Source organism: Pleurodeles waltl, chromosome 5, assembly GCF_031143425.1.
Source record: "Pleurodeles waltl isolate 20211129_DDA chromosome 5, aPleWal1.hap1.20221129, whole genome shotgun sequence".
In the NCBI taxonomy this organism is placed as follows: domain Eukaryota; kingdom Metazoa; phylum Chordata; class Amphibia; order Caudata; family Salamandridae; genus Pleurodeles; species Pleurodeles waltl.
The window spans coordinates 1,736,619,696-1,736,642,675 of NC_090444.1; the positions used below are offsets into that span (position 1 = coordinate 1,736,619,696).

Below are 22,980 nucleotides of genomic sequence, written 5' to 3' on the forward strand. Positions count from 1 at the left end.
TTTTGCTAGTTGTCAAAACAATTGCTGCAGACAGATCCGTCAGGAGGCTAAAGTTTGTAAAGTGGCTGAAGCCACTATCATCAAGGTCAAAGGAGGGTAATGTCAGGGGTAGAGTGGGTTCTGTGACTTTTACTATTGCTCTCTTTTGGTGCAAGAGTAGCTGACATTTTCTTTTACACTTGATTAGGTGAGGTGGCCCACAAACCTCGCCTGGCCTCATCATTACCAAGTTGTGCTAGCCATATGTTATTTAAATGCATATAGTGTATGTTATACAATGGAGTGCCCTCAGTCTACAGTCCACAGAGCTCCTATCAATAATGGCAGCTTTGTCCTTACCTTCCCTGAAACACTTCACCCTGCTACTGTGTGAATTGACTATACCTTCCCGCCTGTGTTACCTGGCAGTGGGAACTAGCAAGTCTCCAATGGTTTCCAATGACCTCTTCTAACCCTGTCCATCCCCCTTGGCCCATCATCCTTTGCCCTCCTTAAAGATAGCAGAAATCTGACAGCGGGGTACGTGGTAGGCTTCAACCATAACAATATCCACCAGTAAAGAGCCAAGTCAAGGCATACTCTCTAATCAGCACAGCTCAGCTCATAAGTCAGATAACACACATAGGGGGTCAGAAAGACCGCCAGGGTCGCGAATGACGGAAGCACCGCCAACAGGCTGGCGGTGCTTCCAAGCCCATTCTGACTGTGGCGGTAAAGCCACGGTCAGAAAACCGGGGCCGGCGGTTTCCCGCTGTTTTTCCCCCGGCTGGGCAAATCCGCCAGGGCAGCGCTGCCCTGGGGATTCTGACCCCCTTCCCGCCAGCCTGTTTCTGGCGGTTTTCACCGCCAGGAAGAGGCTGGCGGGAACGGGTGTCCTGGGGCCCATGGGGGGCCCTGCACTGCCCATGCCAGTGGCATGGGCAGTGCAGGGGCCCCCTAACAGGGCCCCATGAAGCTTTTCACTGTCTGCTTAGCAGACAGTGAAAAGCTCGACGGGTGCAACTGCACCCGTCGCACGCCCGCAACACCGCCAGCTCCATCCGGAGCCAGCTTCTGTGTTGCAGGCCTCCTTCCTGCTGGGCCGGCGGGCGCTAACATGGTAACCGCCGCCCGCCAGAGTCAGAATGACCGCCATAATTTTAAGTGGGATTATAGGTATGATTATAGGCGAGCGCAGGGGATCACACAGAGGGAGGCAAGCTGCACTAAAACCTAGTCCACCTCTACCTACGGAAAGATGATAGCACCACCTCCAGGCCGCCGTGTCTAACTCTGAATTGCCTGCACTCCCCTCGACATGCATCCATGGGGGCGCTGATGGTGCCGTGTTCTCCTGAGGGTTTTCTGAAGAAGAAGCAGTAGGCAGGCTGTTGTGGCAAGCCAAAAGCCAACAGCTCAGAGAAAAAATGCACAAGCAGGCAGGCAAAAGAAGGGTCAGGGAGGTGGGATGAGTGTTAAATTCAGGGTTTGAGTGCTGCGGGGTCCCCTTCGCCAAGGCGAGTATATGCTGTCAAAATATCCCGCACTGCCACTGCTGTGCTACTCCATCACTAGTCCTGTTACCAGTCCCACAACAGCTGGCATTTTCTTTTGTGGATGTGGTGGCAATGACTCCTGTGCTCCTACAGACCTCTGACCACTGCTGTTTTCTTTTGCAGCCACCATGTCATACTCTCCTCTGCTCCTCCAAATCTCTGTCCAGTCTGCACTGTGTTGTGCCCTGCATTCTCTGCTAGGTGCTCGTCCACTTTCCACTGAAAAAATGGAGTACCACATTGCCAAGAAACCTTCCAGTGTGCCTGATCCCCTAAGTGAATACCATTTTAATAATACAGAATGTGTTCTGGATTCCTGTAGTGTTTTCCTGAGTGCAATCTACATAATTGAATGCTGTCAAATAATCAAGGAATCAGTAATAAAAAAGATTACCCTTGAATTTGGTTACACTTAGATCCAAAGAGCCAAGATCAAAACAACTGGTAGAAATACTGCCATTTTTCTAGAAGCCAGATTGAGCCATTGGTATCAACCATATTCAAAAGATGAAATAGGCAAATATTTGCAAAATATTTAGAAGCAGGTAAAGGAGAACAATCTGTTTTTTTAATTTGAAGGGAATTTGAGGAAGAATACTGCTATGTTTGAGAAGCATTATGGAGTCTTAATTTAGGCACACTTTGCTGCTTCCATTTAATAGCAATACACATTGTGACCCTTAGACATAATCTACAACCCTCCAGGAGTGGTGGTCCTAATTTTTAATTTGAGCTAGCATACTTTAAGTAAATCAGTACATGCCTTGCACAGAAAGCAACAAACACTAATTATGGTAGGCCTCCGCATGTGGGAATACAAGCCTGATGCTAAAACTAGCTCACTTTCTTCAAATTATTTGCTGGGAGTATACTTATCATAACCGGTAAATTAACTTTCTCGTGTTAGGGGGGACATTCTCTTGACTGGATTCTAACTTTTGAAAATCAATCTTTAAGAAATATTACACTTTCTAAAAATGGACTAAAGTGTTTATTTTCCTACAGATAACAGACAGATAAAATCATGAAAATACAAGTGTTGAGAATCTACTCTTAGCTGTGCTTTATTTGTAAAGGAATTAGTGTCAGGCCTAAAGTTTTGCTAAGAAGTGTATGTCAGGTGCAGTCAAAAGCCAGGGGGCTTAATACCAGGGTTCCCTAGTTGTTATTACACTTCATGACTTTTTCATGCACCATTATCCACTCGCTGCTCCTTTATCCTACTCTGGCTGGTTCTGTTTTTGTCCTTGATTTCTCTCTTTATTACAGTTTTTCTGCTTTTCTCTCTTTTTTCTTTTCCCTTTTGTATGTTTTTCTCTCTTTCACTAATGTCTGATGAGCTGAAATATGTGCCAGTCCCAAAAATCAGTGCCGGTGGCCACATCTGCAACCATCAGCTGAAATGAAGTCCTGACTATTAGTGGAAAAATCTAGCAACAGTCAAGATCAATCAAACAGATCTAATACAGGTTAGATTAACAAATGATATGAGGGCAACGAAAGCTAACAAAGGATGTACCACACAAAATTTTCAGACTTTTGGCACAGTATAAAAAGGGCCATCCAATACCTATACATTAGGGGCTCATTTGTCAAATGATAACATTGATGCTGTGCAAACTCCTCTTTTTGACACCGTCAATTTGCAAAACAAACCTTTTTTCCCAGGAGACAAATGTTGCTCCTCATTTCCTATTCCTGAATTGAAGAATGTCAATCAATCCATCAACCATATCATTTGTAAAGCACACTACTCACCCGTGAGGGTCTCAAGGCGCTGAGGGGGGGATACTGCTACTGCTCGAACAGTGAGAGGTCTTGAGGTGTCTCCCGAAGGTTAGCGGATATTGTGTCTGTTGCAGATGGATAGGAAAAGTGTTCCACATCTTGGCAGCGAGGTGGGAAAACGATCTGCCACCGGCGGTTCATCTGTGGATGTGTGGAACGGTGGTGAGGGCAAGGTCAGTGGAGTGAAGCTGGTGGGTCGGAGTGTAGAAGGAGAACATTCTGTTGAGGTATTCTGGTCCGGTGTTGTGCAGTGCTTTGTGAGTGTAGGTGAGGAGCTTGAATGTGATTCTTTTGTTGACGGGGAGCCAGTGAAGGTCTCTCATGTGGGCTGTGATGTGGCTGTGGCGAGGGGATGTCCAGGATGAGGCATGCAGAGACGTTCTGTATGCATTGCAGTCTTTTATGGAACTTGCCCGTGTTTCCTGCGTAAAAAGCAATGCCGAAGTGCAGTCTGCTGCTTATGAGGGCTTGGGTGACCGTCCTTCTGGTCCCGGTGGGGATCCATTTGTAGATCTTCTGAAGCATGCGGAAGGTGTTGAAGCAGGAGGAAGAGACGGCGTTGACTTGCTGGGTCACTGATAGCGTGGAGGTTGGTTTTGTCACTGGCAGGGTCCTTGGGGAGAGAGAGGATCAGCTGGGTGTCATCGGTGTATGAGACGATGTTGAGGCTGTGTGATTGGCGATGTTTGCGAGCGGAGCCATGTAAACGTTAAAAAGGGTCGGCTGAGGGTCGACCCTGGGGTACGAGGCAGATGATCTTGGTGGCTTCAGAGCGGAATGGAGGGAGGCGGACTCTCTGGGTTCTGCCTGTGAGGAAGGAGGTGATCCAGTCCAAATCTCACGGATCCCTACATCATTGAGGCATGTGCGTAGGTTTGGTGGCAGACGGTGTCGGAGGCAGCCGAGAGATCCAGGAGGATGAGGACCACGGTTTTGCCGTTGTCAAGTAGGGTCCTGATGAAACGGTGGCGGCGATGAGGGCGGTTTTGGTGCTGTGGTTGCTGCCAAATCCAGATTGGGACGAGTCTAAAGTGTTGTTCTCCTCGAGGAAGTGGGTCAGTTGTTGGTTGACAATTTTCTTGAAGGGAAGCAGGGCGATGGGCTGAAAGTTCTTGAGGTCGTTTGGGTCCACCTTGGGTTTCTTGAGGAGGGTGTTGATCTTGGCGTGTTTCCAGCTCTCCGGGGAGGTGGCGGTCTCAAAGGAGCTGTTGATGATCTTCCGGAGTTGGGGTGCGATGACAGAGCTCGCTTTGTTGAAGATGTGGGCAGGGCAGGGGTCAGATGGTGAGCCGGAGTGGATAGTGTTCATGATTTTGATGGTGTCGTCGTCGTTGACGTGGGTCCAGGAGAGCAGGAGGTTGGTGTGGCTGGAGGCAGTGAGTCTGTAGTGTCGGTGGTTGACTGGGGTCTGGGTATTTAAGCTGTCATGGATGTCTGCAATCTTGCGGTAGAAGAAGGTGGCTAGGGAGTCGCAGAGGTTTGCAATGGCGGGATGTCGTTGACATAAGAACCAGGGTTGGAGAGTTCCTTCACGATGTTGAAGAGCTCCTTATAGCTGTGTGTGTTGTTGTCGATGCGTTCTTTGAAGACGGTTATTTTGGCGGTTCAGATGAGTTAGTGGTGTCTGTGGATGGCGTTCTTGAAGGCTGTGTGGTTGTCCGTGGTCTGTCAGTTCAAACCATGTTTCACAAATACTAGGCAATACTTTTCATTCCTTCAGTAACTATGATTTTAAAATTCTAGTATTGCCTCCTAGAAAACAAACCTTGTCTTTATGCTATATCCTCTTCTCTCCCTGGAAGAACAAGTCAATCTGAACAGCAGAAATGTTCATTTTTACATACCTAAGAGCGATAGTATTGTGGGCTGTTACTGGCATGTACAATGACTAGGGTGGAACCCTATTTGAGTGCATGGCATGTAATCATAAGCAAGGTCCAAAAAACTGGCTCAATGTTATAACTGACATCTATGGTGTGCTATTCCCCCCCCCAAAATGTTTCGCTTTCAACCCTTGTTTTTGTTGAACTTGTTTTTTTTGGCTTTAAGACTCTGTGCACTTTACCCCTGGTAAGCAGAGGTAAAGTGTTTTTGCTTACTCCCTATTACATGGTAGAATAAGCCTACATCTAATTGGCACCTTTAATTTACTTATAAGTCCCTAGTAGATGGTCCTCCATGTACCCAGGACTTGTAAATATAATGCTGTTAGTGGGCTGCATGACTCATTGTTCCACCCAAAGTAGTAGCCTTTAAACATGTCTCAGGCCTGCCACTGTACCGTGTAGTGCTGAACTGCCATTTTGACTTGGAAAAATAACTCTTTTGCTAGGCCTAAACCTTCCTTTTTAATACTTATAGTTCACTCATAAGGTAGGCCGTAAAGGCGCATAGGGCACGGTGAATGGTATTTAAATGGTATTTAAAAAGTAGGACAGGGGAGTTTAAGTTTTATATGTCCTGGTAGTGATAGGCTTTTAGAAATCATTTGTCTGTCTCAACCAAACGTGCCTTTCTGACAGTGTCCAGGGTCAGAGAAGTCTCCAAGGTTCAGTTGGCTGACCTCGTGTTTAAGCTACAGGAACACAACAAGCTTCCAGAGGCCTGCCCTGCAACTGCCCAGCACCAATTGGACCAGCAGGGACCTACCTGAGCCCAGATGCTCGCCTCTGGTGGAGTGAGACCTGGTCCCCAAGTGGTCCCATCCAGGTGCTGGACCCCAGCTCGCATAGGAGTGTATTTCTCCTGAAGAAAAGATGAAGATACAGATGTTTTGGGCTCTTCAAAACTGTAAAGTCACCTCCTTGCAACAAGAATCTACCACCCTCAATGACCACCACACAAAGCTCCAGTGAGACCTGCTCTATACACCTACAGTGACTGTCCCTGAAGATCACCAACGTGAAGTTCCAGTAAGACCTGCTGTTTGAACTGACAGCGACAGCTGGTGTTGGCCTCAAATGAAAACCTCCAGAAATGATCGACGCTACAGCAGTGACCGTCTGTGGCACATGACCTAACTCTTGTGCCACCAGCCTCCTCATCATGACCCCAGCCAACTTGAACTGCACCCTTCACATGGGTTTGAGAAAGTAACTCTTCAGTGGAAAGAATATGGTCCATGCCCAATTGCCGTTAGCCTGAACCTATGTCTTTGCCCTGGTCCAGCACTATGAATAACTGTGCATGGCACTTTATGGTGCTATCTTCACCTAACACTTGTCATCTTAGGGGCTCCTTACGAATTTGGCTGTCCGACCATCCCAAACCACCCAAACCATGTCATACTGGCAGCCTCACCCTCGGTCAAATTACCATGTTTCTACTGGGTTGACCGGCGGAAACAGTGCCATGGCATTGCCCTCAGCTCCTTTAAGGGAGCCGAGGCCAATATTGTCACACAGCAGCACCCTTGGAATGCGCACTGCAGAGCAGACAGTGCACATTCCGAGGGTCTGGCAGTGCAGGTGCCTCCCTGTGGCCCCCAGCACTGGCTTTCTGCCACCCTTTCCATGGCGGTTTCACAAATTGGAATCATGATCAGCATAGAGGTGCTGCTGCGGGCACTGCCGTGTCTCACCACGACTCCGACCACCACCACCCCATCGGTATCCATGATCCTGGCAGTGGCAGCAGCCCCCTGGCAATCTGACATCCAGGGTTGTATTCTGGCAGTAGGAGCACCAGGAGTGCGGTAGTCTGACTGCCACCCTGAGTTTGGAGGTCTTGAAGCTTCCAAACTCGTAATGCGGCCTTTAGTGTAATTTTTTTTTTTTTTTTAAATGACTCAATTTTGGGGGATTTTTTTGTGTTGTGTTTTCACTTTATCCCTGTTTAAGGGCTGCATACATACTTTACACATTGTCTCTAAATTAATCCTGACTGATTTTGTGCCACCTACCAGAGGTTTAAGTATAGTTTAATTTAGTGACTTTTGACATTCACCCTGACAAGGATTTTGTTCATCATTTGAGAGGGGCTTCCACCCCTCATAACTAATAACACAATTTATTACACGCTGTACTCAGGCAAGAGTAAAATTTTGAATGAAACTGCTCATCCTTGAAGTGTTCTTTGGAGTGTGGCCTAATCAATTGGCTGACCCCTTTAATAGCATGCCTCTAGGAGGGATCTTCACTTAGCTGTAAAAATCTAAACAGAAAATAGATAATGCGTGGAAATTTTTTTTTGGTAGTAATTAATATCAGACATGAGGCTAATACGAAATCCAGTATAATTTAAAAGGGCTATTGGTCCTGGCCCTTTTTGCCGGTAACCCCTGGATTTTCTACCTTATGTTGCTATATTCGTTTTTGGTGGTCTTAGAACTGTTTGCAATATTCCACTGCTAAGCAGTATTAAAGTGCATAGGCTCTCTTCTTCAAAATGGTGCAATTGAACTACAATTAAATAGTACGTTTAATTCAGCTGTAAGTCCCTAGTAAATGATACTACATATACCCAGAGCCTTCAAATTAAATGCTACTAGTGGACCTGCAGCACTCATTGTGCTGCCCATTAAGGTAGTCTTTTAAAACATGTATCAGGGCTGCCACTGCAGTGAAGATTTAAACTGCTACCTTGACATGGCAAATTAAACCTTTTGCCAAGCCTAAGCTTTCTGTTTTAATACGTATACCACCCCTGAGATATTCTCCAAGGACTCATAGAGCAGGGCGCATTGGTTTGGAGGACATGTGTACTTAGGTTTTATATGTCCTGGCAGTGAAAAACTCCTAAAATTGATTTCAACTGTTGTAAGGCCTATTTTTCCCATAGACTAACACTGAGTTACTTTATTACATGTAATAAGTGATCATTTTGGATTGGGAGCAGATAGAACTATGCTGTGTACACTCAAATGAATTGCAATTTAAAATCCTCTTTAATGGTAAAGTCTGAGAAAGTTGGCATTTTCTTTTTCTAATCATCTGTACCTTCTGTGGTGTCATGGCTCAAATGACTGTAAATGGCTCTGCTCTTGGGGTTTGCGTATTTCTTAAAGACAGTGACACAAAGTGCCAGGATGGCATGGGGAGGAGCTGTGTCCTGCCTCACTTGCACTTCAAAGGGCTTGACTCTAGCACACATAAAGGGTCCATAAATATTGGACCCTCAGACCAACTCTTCAGTACACTCATGGACCTGTGAACTTTACAGAAGAAGTGCTGCCCTGCCATTGGAGGACTGCCCTGCTGCTACCAGAGGATTGCCGTATTGCTTGAGGATTGCTTTGCTCTCTGAAAAGGAAGACTGGATCAGCTCCCTTCAGCCCAGGCTCACCTGAAAGATTCCAAGAGTCAGTTGACTGGTCTCCTCTGTGAGCTACAGGAACACAACAAGCTTCAGCGGCCTCCCTACTACTTCCAAGCTATCCTGCTGCATTGAACCTGCCTAGACCTGCAACTGGAACTGCCTGAGCACTGCGGACGGCATCTGCTGGAGTGAGTTGCTGATCCCTAGGATGTACCTCCCCAGGTCATCATCACTGCCTAACTGTGAGTTCCACTGACACCGATGCTGCGCAATGCATCTTAATGCAGGACCTTGTGCTGCATCCCTCTCAGCTCCTCACTGGAACCAACGCAGCACAATGAAACTCATGCAGGACCTCACACTGGAACCCTTGCAGCTACTCTTTAGAACCGGTGCAGGTCGACACAAAAAAAAAAAACATGACCTCGCAACAAAACCCTTGCAGCTCCTCATCAGAATTGACACTCCGCAACACATCTCAATGCAGGCCTTCTCATCACAATACCACACATCAAGTACAAAAGGTGCAACTTTCAGCTGAACTAACCTGCTCCCTGTATCATGCACATGCTCCATCACAGTCAGGTTGAACTTTTGATTTTGCCACGGTCTGGCACGACCTGATAACCACAGTCGTCCCTTTCTCCTACGATGTGCTATTTTTACTTATAGCTTTAAAAATGTAATTTCTCTGGTTCTACTGGTAACATTTTATCAGAATGTACTTGACTTTTCTAAATTGGTTTGGAATTTTTCTGTTTTCACTTTATTACTATTTGTGTGCTGCAAAAATACTTTACGCATTGGCTCTAAGTTAAGCCTGACTATTTTTGTGCCACACTACAAGAGGGCAAAGCACAGAGTAATTTAGTGACTTCACTGGAGGGCCCCTTTAAAGCTCCCTTAAAGACACATCCATATCCAAATGACTAAAAAAAATGTATAAAAACTTTTATGTACTAGAATTTTACTGCTTTGTTATCCAATGATAGTACAATTTACAGATACATTGTTTATAAAATGGCAATTTGTATATCCATCACATTTGTTAATACTCTTTTTAAAGATTATGTTGTTTCTTTATGTTGGTTAAATCAGCGTTTACGCTATGTTTTTTAAAAATCTATTTTTTTTAAAACAAGAAACACCCAGAAACCTCCATAAATATGTAACAAAAGTAACACTCCTCTACAGACTGTATTATATTTGATTCATTACAGTAAGATTTGGATCCTTGGAAGTAGTTTTATATTTGTAGATGGTCTGTTTCACTTCATAATGATGTTTCCTTGAAAACCTCCCTTCTTTTGCTGTGAGTGGAGTGGGACAACAACAAAACTCACTGGCTATTTTGCTTCTAGTCTCCTTCTCTCTATATTTCAGTCTCTCTGCCAGAGTTGAAAAAACAAGCCAGGATAATTTATCCTGCCATGCCCCCCCAAAAATAATTTCATTTCTTGTCATCAAACACATTAATTAATAACAGCAGGCTTTTCAAATTGATTATGTTCAAAGATGCTGGACACAGGAAATGTAGATTTCCATCTTCTTTATTGAGTATTCATGTACAACCCCTGCCAGAGCACAGAGAGGGCATCCAACCGGTCTGAGATCTTCCAAGACACTTCTAAAGTAAACACTCTAACTAAGAACACTGTAAAAGTTGCTGGGATACAACTGATTATCACTTTTAATATATTTGGCATAAAATGCTATGAGTTCCTCTACAAAAAAGTTGACAAAACCGTAGACTTGCTTTTTAATCAACATTTGTATGTCCAGCTGTAACCGTTGCGGAGCATATATTACAACTTGACTTCGTGCCTATTTTTTTCTCTTTCATCTGTTACTATAGGAAAACGCATGCAAATGATTAATTAAAGTTCACAGTTACCTCATACCTGGGTGTAATGCGCGATCCATGCATACGGAGTTCGTTGACCAATTCCATATGCATAATTGTCCTCTTGACTATGCCAGGCCCTAATTACGTGCTCCCATGAGGCGGCATAATTTGCCCTGTACATCAGTGCACCGCAAAGAGTTCCTAAATTAGGGAAAGCACACAGAAAGAAAACAATACAAAAAGATAGTGTGAAAAGTTACAGAAAAGGCATGTTCATACTGGTTTAGGCAGAAGCATACAATTAGCTGATTTTGCAACACATTTTGAAGGTCTGCTGTCAGTTTGTGATGTAATCCCAATATTGGGGCTAATTCATACATATTTTGCTGCAATTTACTCTTGTAGTGCTCCCAGTATACTCCACAATTCCGGAAAGAACCCAGAAGTAAAGGGGAAGAAACCCTGGCTTACTCAGGGATTATCTAAATCAATGAGGGGGAACTAGGTCTTCTGGTATTTTTTCAATGTATTGGAACAGTGTACCCTTTTACTTGTTATGATTACTCAAGGATCACACATTGAAGCCAAGGGTTCTGTAGGACTAAGTTACAAACACTCATGTAAAAATCATTGTGAACCATGCACAGCATCTTCTGAGCCAGGGCTTCTGCTGTACAAACGCAGTAAACCCAGAAAGGCTGGCGAATCCTGAGCTCAGCCATCCTGACTGTTACAGATCCGAATTTTGGTGAGCCTGGTGTGTGAGAGCCTAATTTACTTTTGCAAATTTAAACAAAATTATGCATGAATACACAAAATGCAAATCGTTTTTTTAGTGCTATATGTTATTGTGAAGTGTGTCTCCACGTCTACTTCTGACACGAGGATGCATTTGCTGCTAAAAAAGTGAAAAAAACATGGCAAACAACAACCTCTCGAGTTCGGTTGTTCCCTTATGTTTGTTGTAAACTTTGATAGCAAATGACGTGTCATAATGGTGCGTAATAGCATAAATGAGGAATTTCACACAAAAAGCATAACAAGAAATTCCAAAAATTTTGCAAATCTCACTGGCATAATATACATTTTGACCAGGACTTCTTCTCAGCCGGTTGCCATCCCAGTGTCAGGAATGAACAAGGACCTTCGAGACCTTGGCTAGCCCTGTTGAAACAATATAAGAGATTTGTAAAATAAATCCTAGCAAGGTTATTGCAGACGGGCCTATGAATGCAGGGGCACTGAGATTACTACTCCGAAGAAAGTCAAATGGTGGGAATACGCGGTCAGCATTGGCGGAAGTGCTGTTTGACCTGTGAATGGTCATCAGGAAGGTGCCTGGCAATTAACCTCATTGTATTGGCGTTTCCATAGACCCTGCAGCACGCATAAAAATAACCATCCTGTAGTTTAGTAGGTGAATGAGCAATAATACATCTCTTCAGATTTTGTTTTTATCTTGTAACATTTACTGTAAATTTAAAGATAAATGTGAAATGTCAAGGGAGATCGATGTTAATTTTCTCTCTCTAACTGCAAAGTGATAGAATTTTGTAAAGTAAACTGTGCCAACATTTTGCAGACGTTCAGGGAGTGTAGAAGAAAATGCAGTAGTATGTCATTTTTTTTTTCTAAAGCTCAAAATGTAAAAATCTGTAAACGGACTAGAAATATTTCAAAATTCATCAATAATCGGGAAAGCAAAAGATCAAACGAAGCGCAGTTTTTGTAATTCTGAAGTATGAAGAAAAAAAAGTATTTGCTGGAATTAAAACACATCGAGAGACTTTACTTACTGATGCACAATGATAAATGTATGAAGAGGTGGGTTACTGGTTGAGTGTGGTGAAATCCTATTCAAGCAGAAACTATGATTCTTGTCGGGGTGAAAGACAAACAAACCCCAAATTAACCTGTGCTTAACCCTCTGGTAGTTTGGCAAAAAGAGTCAGGCTTAACTTAAAGTCAATTTGTAAAGCATTATTTCAACACTTCAAACAGTATCAATGTGAAACACACCACAAAAAAAATCCCATCCAATTTACAATCAATAGGATATAATCTGATAAACTATTTGAGACCAAAAGGAAAGAAAATCTAATTAGAAGAACTGGAATCATGCAATTTTAAAGATTTAATTAAAACAGTCCTTAAAAAGATACACAGGACCAGGACAAAGGTACGCGTTCAGGGTTACTGTGATGCAGCACAGACCTGATACAGGGACCAAGTTAGGTTTGTCAAACAAAGAACCCTTTGTCCTTGGTGTGCACCCTGCGTAGCCTTGCTTTGCGAGTCTTCGTGGTGTCCAATCTCAGTTCCAGTTAAGCTGTATGGAGAGGTTTTGTGGGTCTTTGTATCACTCGCCATCGGTTCCGCTAAGCTGTCCAGCAAGGATTCTCTAGGCATAGCATCTCCATGCATCAGTTTCAATGAAACTAGCAGCAGATCAGCGAGGCTCTGCAGGACTTTGCGTCACTTGCAGCAGATGCTGTTGAAGCTGGCACAAGGCTTTGAGGGGAATCGTTTTCCTTCAAGTCAGTTCCAATGGGTACCACAGCTGGGCTGTAAGAGAAACTTCATCCTACATCCAAGGGTCCAGGGTGAGGTGGCACCACTTGGGAGGCAGGACTCAAAGCAGCCAAAATCAAGATGCATGATTTAAGATGGCTGGTGTCTTTTCTGTCCCTGAGACTCTGACCAGGAGTCCATCCAACTACCCCTCGGAGTCAGTCTGGTGATCCTGGATTCAAGATGCAGGTCCAATCCTTCTCACTCAGGCAATAGGGCAGCAGGGCAACCGGACAGGGGAGTAGCAGGGCAGTGGAGGAGCTCAGCAGTCCTTCTGAGTCTTCCACATGCCCAGAGGTGCATGTAGCAGTTGGGTCTGAGGGTCCACTATTTATCCTTGGTGTCAACACTGAAGTAGAATACGTATCCAGAGAGGTCTACCCTCAGAGGTGTTTGGAAGTTCCTTCATCCCTGCTAGTATGAAACCCTTAGTGGGAGTTCAGAGGCAGTGTCTTTGTGATATGCAAGTGTGGTAGGTAACAGCTTTGACCCCACTGTCTAGGCAGAGATGGGCCATCCTGCCAAAACCTATTTCTTCTTTATCTCACTGTCTCAGAGCAGCACACAAAGAACAAACGGCTAGCTATACCAAGTCATGTGGCCCAAGATACAGGCTGCAGGCACCAAATGGTTCAAACAAGAAAATGTAAATTTTCTAAAAGGTCCATTTTCAGAATTGTGTCTTAAAATCTGACTTTAAATTACAATTCTTTGGATACCAACCTCGCCAATCCCACTTGCTTATAATTGAAAGCTATCACGTATTAATTGTAATAAGAGAACTCAATTTTATCCTGTGGGAGAGGTAGACCTTTCAGTAATGAAAAACAAATGCAAGAGTTGTTCACTACTAGGACATGTAAAACTTAAAAGTACATGTTAAAACTTTGAAATACCCTGCACCATGCCTTATGGGCTGTTTAGAGCCTACCCTAGGATGACCTTTATGTATTAAAAACAAAGGTTTAGGCCTTTTTATTTTGTCAGGTCGTAATAACAGTTTAGAACTGGCAGGCCCGAGGCATGTTTAAAGGGCTATTTAAGTGGGTGGTACAATGAGACTTGTAGACCCACTAGTTCTATTTAATTTACAGCATCTGGGTACATGCAATACCATTTTACTAGGGACTTACACATAAATTAAATGTGATAATTGGGTGTAAGCCAATTTCATCATGTTTAAAGGACAGAGCACAAATTAAAAAGAGATATTTGTGACAACAAAGCTGTAGCAATTGTCCCCTCTCGATTTAATAGTCTTCCTCTAAATTCTTGTGGTATCCCTTCCAAGAGCATGGCAATCTCACAATGTTCTTATTAGTTGGCTTTTATCCTACTACTGCTAGCATTGCTTGTTCAAGCTAACGTCTACTCTTAGAGAGTCACCCAAAGTTGTCTTGGTGCTAACATTCAAAGGAACAACACAAAGGATGATTATCCAGAGAAGAGGAGATTTTTTAGGTTTGTACTGAAACTGATGTAGAAAGAACACTCTTCACATCAAATGGAAGAATGGTTGAAACCAGAGAAAAGGATATGCCTCACATGGACGATTTTTCTATCAAGAAAAAAGAACAAGTTGGCATCGAAGGAATGCAAACACCTACTGGGCATATATTTGATAAATCTAGAACTATGACAGAAGGGTAAGTCGGCTCATGTTCTTTTATGTGATGCAAAGACATTTAACTGTACTCTTTCAGACATTAGTACCCAATGAATGATTTTCAGCATTGGTTAAGCTGAGGTAAACTGAGTGTCAAGAACCACCGATCCTGTGGCCTGGTTCTGAGTGATTTGCAGAATAACTAGTTGGTGCCTGGATAATCCAACTTACAATATATTACAGTAGTCAAGTCTGGCACATATCAAGATGGATATAGCTAACTGCATTGCATCCTCAGAAAGAAAGGGGGAGGGAGGCATTGTAAGTAGCAGGCACAGGACAATACTACAACAGATTCAAATGCAATGCCCAGGCTCTTTACATTATGCGTGGGAGTAGAAACGGCTCTTAATTCACTAGGCCATATAGAAGGGGACCAGTTTGCAGATGTATTTCTCACTATTAGGTCTTTAGTCTTCTCTATATTGATGTGGGTCCATTTACATACATCCGATCTTTGACCTTGTATAGGCAGGTCAAAGGTTGCAACAAGAGTTTACCCACTTGAGTCACTGAAATGAAAAACAAGCTAAGTGACCTGAGCATGTGGATAAAAGGAGCATTGATACTTCCTGATCAATTGAGCTAGAGTGCCAATTTTTATACTGAATAAATAAAGCAACAATGTGGATCCACCCTGCTCCCCACAATGACATGGCATAGAAGGAATTTATCTGTCATCACTTTTCCTGATCACCCCTCAGGCAAATGAAGCATTCTAATACAGGACCATTAGAGCAATGCCACATTGCTTTAACTGAGAGCTCAGAATATTATGGTCTACCAATTCAAATGATGTGGACAGGTTGTGTAAAATCGAAGCACAAGTAGTGTTGTTAACTGCTAACTTGCAGTTAATTTGATATCATCTGGTACGGCTACTTGGGGGAGAATGAGTACTTCTGTTATCATTAAAATTCACTTGAATGTCACCAAGAAGTAAATGATCTTTCAAAAAAAGAAGCAACATGCTTTGCCACAAATTATTTCTAGGATTTTCACAAGAGCTGGTGACAGTACAATGGGACAGTAGTTTTTACGTCATACAGGTTCAGATTTCACTGAGTGAAAGTGAAATCATTTGATAGCGTTATGGGGTACTGTAATATTGTTGTGAGTAATTTGTATTGGAATAGTATATACAGGAATCCAGATTTTCATTTTATAATGGATTTTTCAATCTGAGTCAGTGAGAGAGTAAGAAAGCTTGCAAAACAAGAAGAAGAAAAAATGTCAGTTAACAGGTTAAAACATTGGTCATTGAAATTCATGTTTATATATGAATTAGACACATTTTTCTAATACTAGCACTGGTGGAAGAAATTGTATTTATGAAAACAAGGATACATCGTCACAGAATGTTTGTGAGTCAATAAATAATGAGATTAAGGAGCGAGTGATCCTAATCTTATCAATATTGTTTTTTCTATTTGATTTTTTGAAGGCCTAAGCTAGTCATACGGAATTATAAGCTTTTGTGGTGGTCACAAGAGCTTTTTTTTAAATAAGTCATTATTTTGTTCTTGTAAAACGCTTTAAGGTCTAAAGAGTAATACAGACACCATTTTTATTTTGCTAGTTTAAGTTCTCACTTGCATTCATGGAGTTACTTTTTTCTCCTCATTCAAGCACTTCATGAGAGAGCATGTGTTGTTTGCTCTCTCTTTTGTGTGCTCTTTCTCCCTTCAATTTGCCCTGCACTCAGTCTCCCTTTTTCTTTCCCTCCTCAGTTTTTCCCATTGCTTCCCCTACCCCACTGCACTGAGCTCATTGTATATAAATATCTCCTATGTGCCATCCCCACTACACCACTGCTCCTTCGCTCATGCCACTTGTCCCTCCTCTCCCAGTTGATGTTGTGCCTCCTTATAGCACCTGCTCTGAGCAGGCGTTAAAAGTGCAGACACAATTATGCAAAGAAATCTCTTAGGTTTCTTTGTGACATTTTTTCGCCCCCCCCCCCAACCGGGGGAAAGCCCCCCTTTGTATACATTATTCCTGGCTCAGGAAAGGGTAACAAATTTGTGCAATGCATACATTGAGTCACTTTGTAAATATGGCGCGGGGAAAAGGCCACCTTACCATAAAAAAAATTATGCTAAGGCGACGCTAAAGTGGCACTAAGCCCTCTTAAATAAGAGTCATAGTTATGCAATTAAAAGGTAATTTAACAGTCAGTACCCTATCTCTCATAAATTAAAATAATAAATATATCCCAGTATTACACAATAATTTCTCCTCTTCATTAATTAAATTAAGATTACTCTATTATTTATACTCATCTTCTAATAATATATGCTGACATTAATACCAGCATTAGGAAAGAGAATAGATAAATTGGATAGAGACATTTGACAGTGCTAATCTCTTTCTTGTGCACCACATTGCAAATAAAAATCTAGAAACTGCAAATACTATAGCTTGAAGAGAAAAACAAATTTGGCAACACTAAGCAACAGTATCAATGCTCATTTCCTAATTTACCCAAGTATAAATGCTGTTAGGTAGTGCTCATACACTAATGCACATCGTTGCCCTGATGTGCTTTCCGGTTTTTCAAAGAAAAGACCGTAACAATAGAACCAAACAAAATGTACTAGCGGAGCACAACAATTTTTTTCTTTCTTTCTTTTTTCTAAAGTATTGATAATCAAAAAGTCAAAAAGTCAAATATGACTATATAATTAGTAAATTGTGATAGACTGTCCACAATCCATATACATTCATATATTATTAACGTCAAGCAATGTAGGTTCTCATAATTTTATAGAATGAAAATATTTATTTCAAAAATTGGTGACAATGATAAATAACATACAACACTAAACCCCTACAGTAGACAACCAACCAACATAAAAGACATAGGTGGTCATTCTGACCTCGGCGGTAAAAGGCGCCTACCGCCGGTCAGAAATCCTCCATAATTCCGCCGCGGTCGCGGTAACCCGCCACGGTCATTCTGACCCGCAGCAGCCAAACCTCCGAAAATCCGACAGCCACAACAGACCGCCAGACCAGCGGTCGGCGGAAAAGTGGAGGTGACCAAACCTCCACCGTCACGACAACAGAAATACGCCCATGCCATTACGACCCACGAATCCACGCGGCGGTCTTTCAAACGCGGTTTTCCATTGGCGGGACACACCGCCGCGGTCAGAATACACACAAACGAACAAAACTCAGCCACATTGGACGATTTGAATTCCACACACCTGATACACATACACACACCACTCCCACACACACAATACAATATAAAACACACACCCACATCACCCACAAACCCCTTCGACCAAAATCCTAAAAGAAGCACTGAGAGACACATCAGCGATCACAGAACACCATCACACAGAGGCACACTACACCATCACCCACACAATATCCACACACAAAACAACACACACCACCACACTCAACACACTTAACTACACATACTCCACCCCACCCATCATACACACCACTCCATGGCACCCCAAAGACACCCCCGCTTCTCAGACGAAGAACTCAGGGTCATGGTGGAGGAAATCGTTCGGGTAGAGCCCCAGCTCTTCGGCACACAGATCCAATACACCAGCATTGCCCGGAGGACGGAGCTATGGCAGAGGATTGTCGACAGGGTCAACGCTGTGGGACAGCACCCCAGAAATCGGGAAGACATCAGGAAGCGATGGAACGACCTACGGGGGAAGGTGCGTTCCATGGTATCCAGGCACAACATCGCCGTGCAGAAGACTGGCGGAGGACCCCCACCTCAACCCCCACAATTTACAACATGGGAGGAGGAAGTCTTGAACATCCTGCATCCTGACGGCCTCGCAGGAGTCGGCGGAGGAATGGATTCTGGTAAGTTGAAGCTTCAATACTGCTTCCCCCCACCTGCATGCCAAATCATACCCCAACCCTCACCCCCATCCTCGAACCCCACCCTCACCCCCACCCCCATCCTCACCCCGACCCTCACCCCCACCACCATCCTCACCCCCACCACCATCCTCACCCCCACCCCCAGCACACCTATTCCCTGCCAATGTCTCACCATCACAACCCACACATCCCAAAACCTAGGCCTGCATGCGTCCACTAAGCATGGACACCCATCACCAAAGCATGCCCAATGCATATACACATCCCCCCCACAAGCCACCCTTACCAAAGCCCCCACACACGAATGCCAGCACTTGGGGACACGGGAACCCACAGATACACCCATATGCCCCACATTGAAACTATAACCATACCTCTATACCCCTGCAGGACCCAACCGCCAACACACCGCCACGGAGGGCCCAGAATTCTCCACACCCCCCACCCAAGAGGCCGTCAGCGATGACAGCAGCTCTGTCGACCTGGACACTGATGACCAGCCCGGACCATCGGGGACCTCTGGACAGTCGGTTCCCCTCACACAGGCACAGGCCACTACAGACCCAAACCCCTCTGGGAACACCAGCACAGCTCCCACCCAGCGGGCCCATGCCTCTGTCTCCAGGGCGCGTCAATCTGCGGTGTGTCTACCACTACAGGGCACCCAGGATAACCCACCACCCCAACAACAACAGGGACCTGGGGGCAGTGGTAGTGGGCACACCGGCCAGGGGGCAGAGGCCCAGGGAAACAGGGCAACTCGGAGGGCAGCTGTGCGACAGGGGGGGGACGGGCCCAGGGAACCCACTCTCCACGAGGCCCTCACCACTATCATGGGAGCATACAACCGCTCCCAGGAGACGATGGCGACGGTACTGGCCCGGTTCCAGGAGATCCAGGTACTGCAGGAGGAACACTATCGGGGGTACAGGGAGGACATCAGAGCCCTCACCTCCACCCTGGTTACCATGGTAGGGCTGCTGCAGGAACTCATCAACACCAGGACGGACACTCAACAACAACAAAGGGCCCCTGCCACTAGCCTGGACCAAGAACAGCCAACCACCTCCGCCGGCGCTAGTGGACAGGAGGCCCCCGCACAACAGCAGCCCACCAGACCCCCACCTCCTGCAGGAGAAGAACCACCCCGGAAGAGGCCCCTGAGATCTCGCAAGAAGACAGAGTAGGATGTCAAGACCCCCGCCAGCAAAGGATACCACCTGATGTCATCCCACTGTCCCACATTGTCACCCTGTCCATCCTTGAACTGCCCATGCTCCATCTCTCCACAGGCCTATGGACAATGCACCTGTGTGACTGTTACTCTGGACTCTGCCATGGACATTCCTTCACCATAGCCCCCACCCACTTGAAACCACCCATCCCATTTTGAGCACTGAAATAAACACCTATTTTGCACAAAACTATCTGGAGTCTGGCTGTGATTTCAAAATATTGTAATTGACATGACAGTGCAAATATGTCCTTGTACATAGTGAAGTCAACAAACAGCTGCCACAAAGCTGTAGTCCATGGGGAAACGAAGCACAGGACTCGTAGTGGGGACCCCAGATCTGAAATAGGGAGGGAAAAGCCACAACTCAGTCATCATACACTGGGGCAAATAGACAGGCAGCAGAGATGCTGGAGAGTAGTTTACATTAACTAAATTATGTTTGAATTGTTACCTGTGTCCTATTGGAAGTACTGTGCAATGATTCTGTCCCTGTTGTCTGTTTCAGCCCCGTCGTCTTCCTCCTCTTCACTCTCCACAGGTTCCACAGCTGCCACAACACCACCATCTGGACCATCCTCCTGCAGGAAAGGCACCTGGCGGCGCAAAGCCAGGTTGTGAAGCATGCAGCAGGCCACGATGATGTGACACACCTTCTTAGGTGAGTACATTAGGGATCCACCTGTCAAATGCAGGCACCGAAACCTGGCCTTTAGGAGGCCGAAGGTGCGTTCGATCACCCTCCTAGTACGCCCATGGGCCTCATTGTACCGTTCCTCTGCCCTGGTCCGGGGATTCCTTACTGGGGTCAGTAGCCACGACAGGTTGGGGTACCCAGAGTCCCCCAATAGCCATACACGGTGTCTCTCTAGCTGTTCCATCACGTAAGGGATGCTGCTATTCCTTAGGATGTAGGCGTCATGCACTGACCCTGGGTATTTGGCATTTACATGCGAGATGTACTGGTCAGCCAAACACACCACCTGGATGTTCATGGAATGGTAACTTTTTCTGTTCCTGTACACCTGCTCCCTGTCTCTTGGGGGAACCAAAGCCACATGGGTCCCATCAATGGCACCAATAACGTTGGGAATATGTCCAAGGGCATAGAAATCACCCTTCACTGCAGCCAATTCGCCCACCTCAGGGAAAAGGATGTAGCTCCTCATGTATTTCATCAGGGCAGACAACACTCTGGATAACACCTTCGAAAACATGGGCTGAGACATCCCAGAAGCAATTCCCACTGTTGTCTGAAATGACCCACTTGCCAAGAAGTGGAGTACTGACAGGACCTGCACCAGGGGGGGAATCCCTGTGGGTTGGCGGATGGGGGACATCAGGTCGGGCTCCAGCTGGGCACACAGTTCATGTATAGTGGCACGGTCAAGCCGGTAGGTCAGGATAATGTGGCGTGCTTCCATTGTCGACAGGTCCACCAGCGGCCTGTACACGGGAGGATTCATCCGTCTCCTCGCCAAACCCAGCGGACGGTGCCTAGGAAGGACAACATGGAGCACACAGTCAAGCAACCCACAGGTACGTACTCACAGCTTGCACAGTAAACGATTCTCTATGCAGTGAATGGCGTGTCTGAGTGGCTATGCAAGGCCTAGGCCTGTGTGACGCAGTTGAAATTGAGCCATGTGGACCCTCGAAATGGCGGCTGCCTGACCTGTGAAGTGTGACAATGGGATGTGAGGTCAATGCGCTGGCGTGGCACACCGCGGCGGTCGGCAGTCGAAGACCGCGGCGCGAAGCCGCATTGGTTAACATTGAAGCCTATGGGTTTCAGGAGCCAATGGCAAAGGGCGCCGGCGGTGGCGGTACGCACCGCCGCGGACGTGACCGCCATTTTCTATCTACTTATTCACTTGCGACTTGAACTTTCACAGGAGAGGACCTATACTGCAAGTGTTGCTGTGACCTCGGTCTGGAAGGGACAATGGCTGCTGCGCCTGGGGAAAGGGCCCCTGCCTTCACTGGAGAAGAGTTGGAGAAACTTGTGGATGGGGTCCTCCCCCAGTATGCGCTACTCTACGGTCCTCCAGACCAACAAGTGAGTTTAATTCAATATGGATTTGGGGCCACTGGCTGGCTTGGGGGCCTGGCGGGGGGCCTGGCGGGGGGCCTGGCGGGGGGGCCTGGCGGGGATGGGGGGCATGTTGGGCCTGGTGGGGGGCCTGGCGGGGGGCCTGGCGGGGATGGGGGGCATGTTGGGCCTGGCGGGGGGCATGGCGGGGGGCCTGGCGGGGATGGGGGGCATGTTGGGCCTGGCGGGGGGCATGGCGGGGGGCCTGGCAGGGATGGGGGGCATGTTGGGCCTGGTGGGGGGCCTGGCGGGGATGGGGGGCATGTTGGGCCTGGCGGGGGGCATGGCGGGGGGCCTGGCGGGGATGGGGGGCATGTTGGGCCTGGCGGGGGGCATGGCGGGGGGCCTGGCGGGGATGGGGGGCATGTTGGGCCTGGCGGGGGGCCTGGCGGGGATGGGGGGCATGTTGGGCCTGGCGGGGGGCATGGCAGGGGGCCTGGCGGGGATGGGGGGCATGTTGGGCCTGGCGGGGGGCCTGGCGGGGATGGGGGGCATGTTGGGCCTGGCGGGGGGCCTGGCGGGGATGGGGGGCATGTTGGGCCTGGCGGGGGGCATGGCGGGGGGCCTGGCGGGGATGGGGGGCATGTTGGGCCTGGCGGGGGGCCTGGCGGGGGGCCTGGCGGGGATGGGGGGCATGTTGGGCCTGGCGGGGGGCATGGCGGGGGGCCTGGCGGGGATGGGGGGCATGTTGGGCCTGGCGGGGGGCCTGGCGGGGGGCCTGGCGGGGATGGGGGGCATGTTGGGCCTGGCGGGGGCCTGGCGGGGGGCCTGGCAGGGATGGGGGGCATGTTGGGCCTGGCGGGGGGGCCTGGCGGGGGGCCTGGCGGGGATGGGGGGCATGTTGGGCCTGGCGGGGGGCCTGGCGGGGGGCCTGGCGGGGATGGGGGGCGTTGGGCCACTGGCAACGAAAATGCAGACAAACTTGAACGTGGTATTTCTCCCTCCCTGTACGTGTCACATAGGTCCGCGCCCATGAGAAGATCGGGATTTGGCGTGCCATCGCCAAGGAAGTCCGGACCCTGGGGGTCCACCATCGACGGGGCACCCACTGCCGCAAGAGGTGGGAGGACATCCGCCGCGGGACCAAGAAGACCGTCGAGTCTCTGCTGGGGATGGCCTCCCAACGTA

General features: G+C 46.8%; 1 protein-coding gene across 1 annotated transcript in view; it reads right to left on the minus strand.

Annotated features, from left to right (window-relative positions):
* Positions 1–22,980, minus strand: part of LOC138296725 (cysteine-rich venom protein-like) — a 206,053-nt gene that overhangs the window by 85,615 nt on the left and 97,458 nt on the right. The window contains exon 6 of the mRNA XM_069236126.1: positions 10,481–10,626. Coding sequence (XP_069092227.1) covers positions 10,481–10,626 — 146 coding nt within the window. The remainder of the gene's footprint in view (positions 1–10,480; positions 10,627–22,980) is intronic.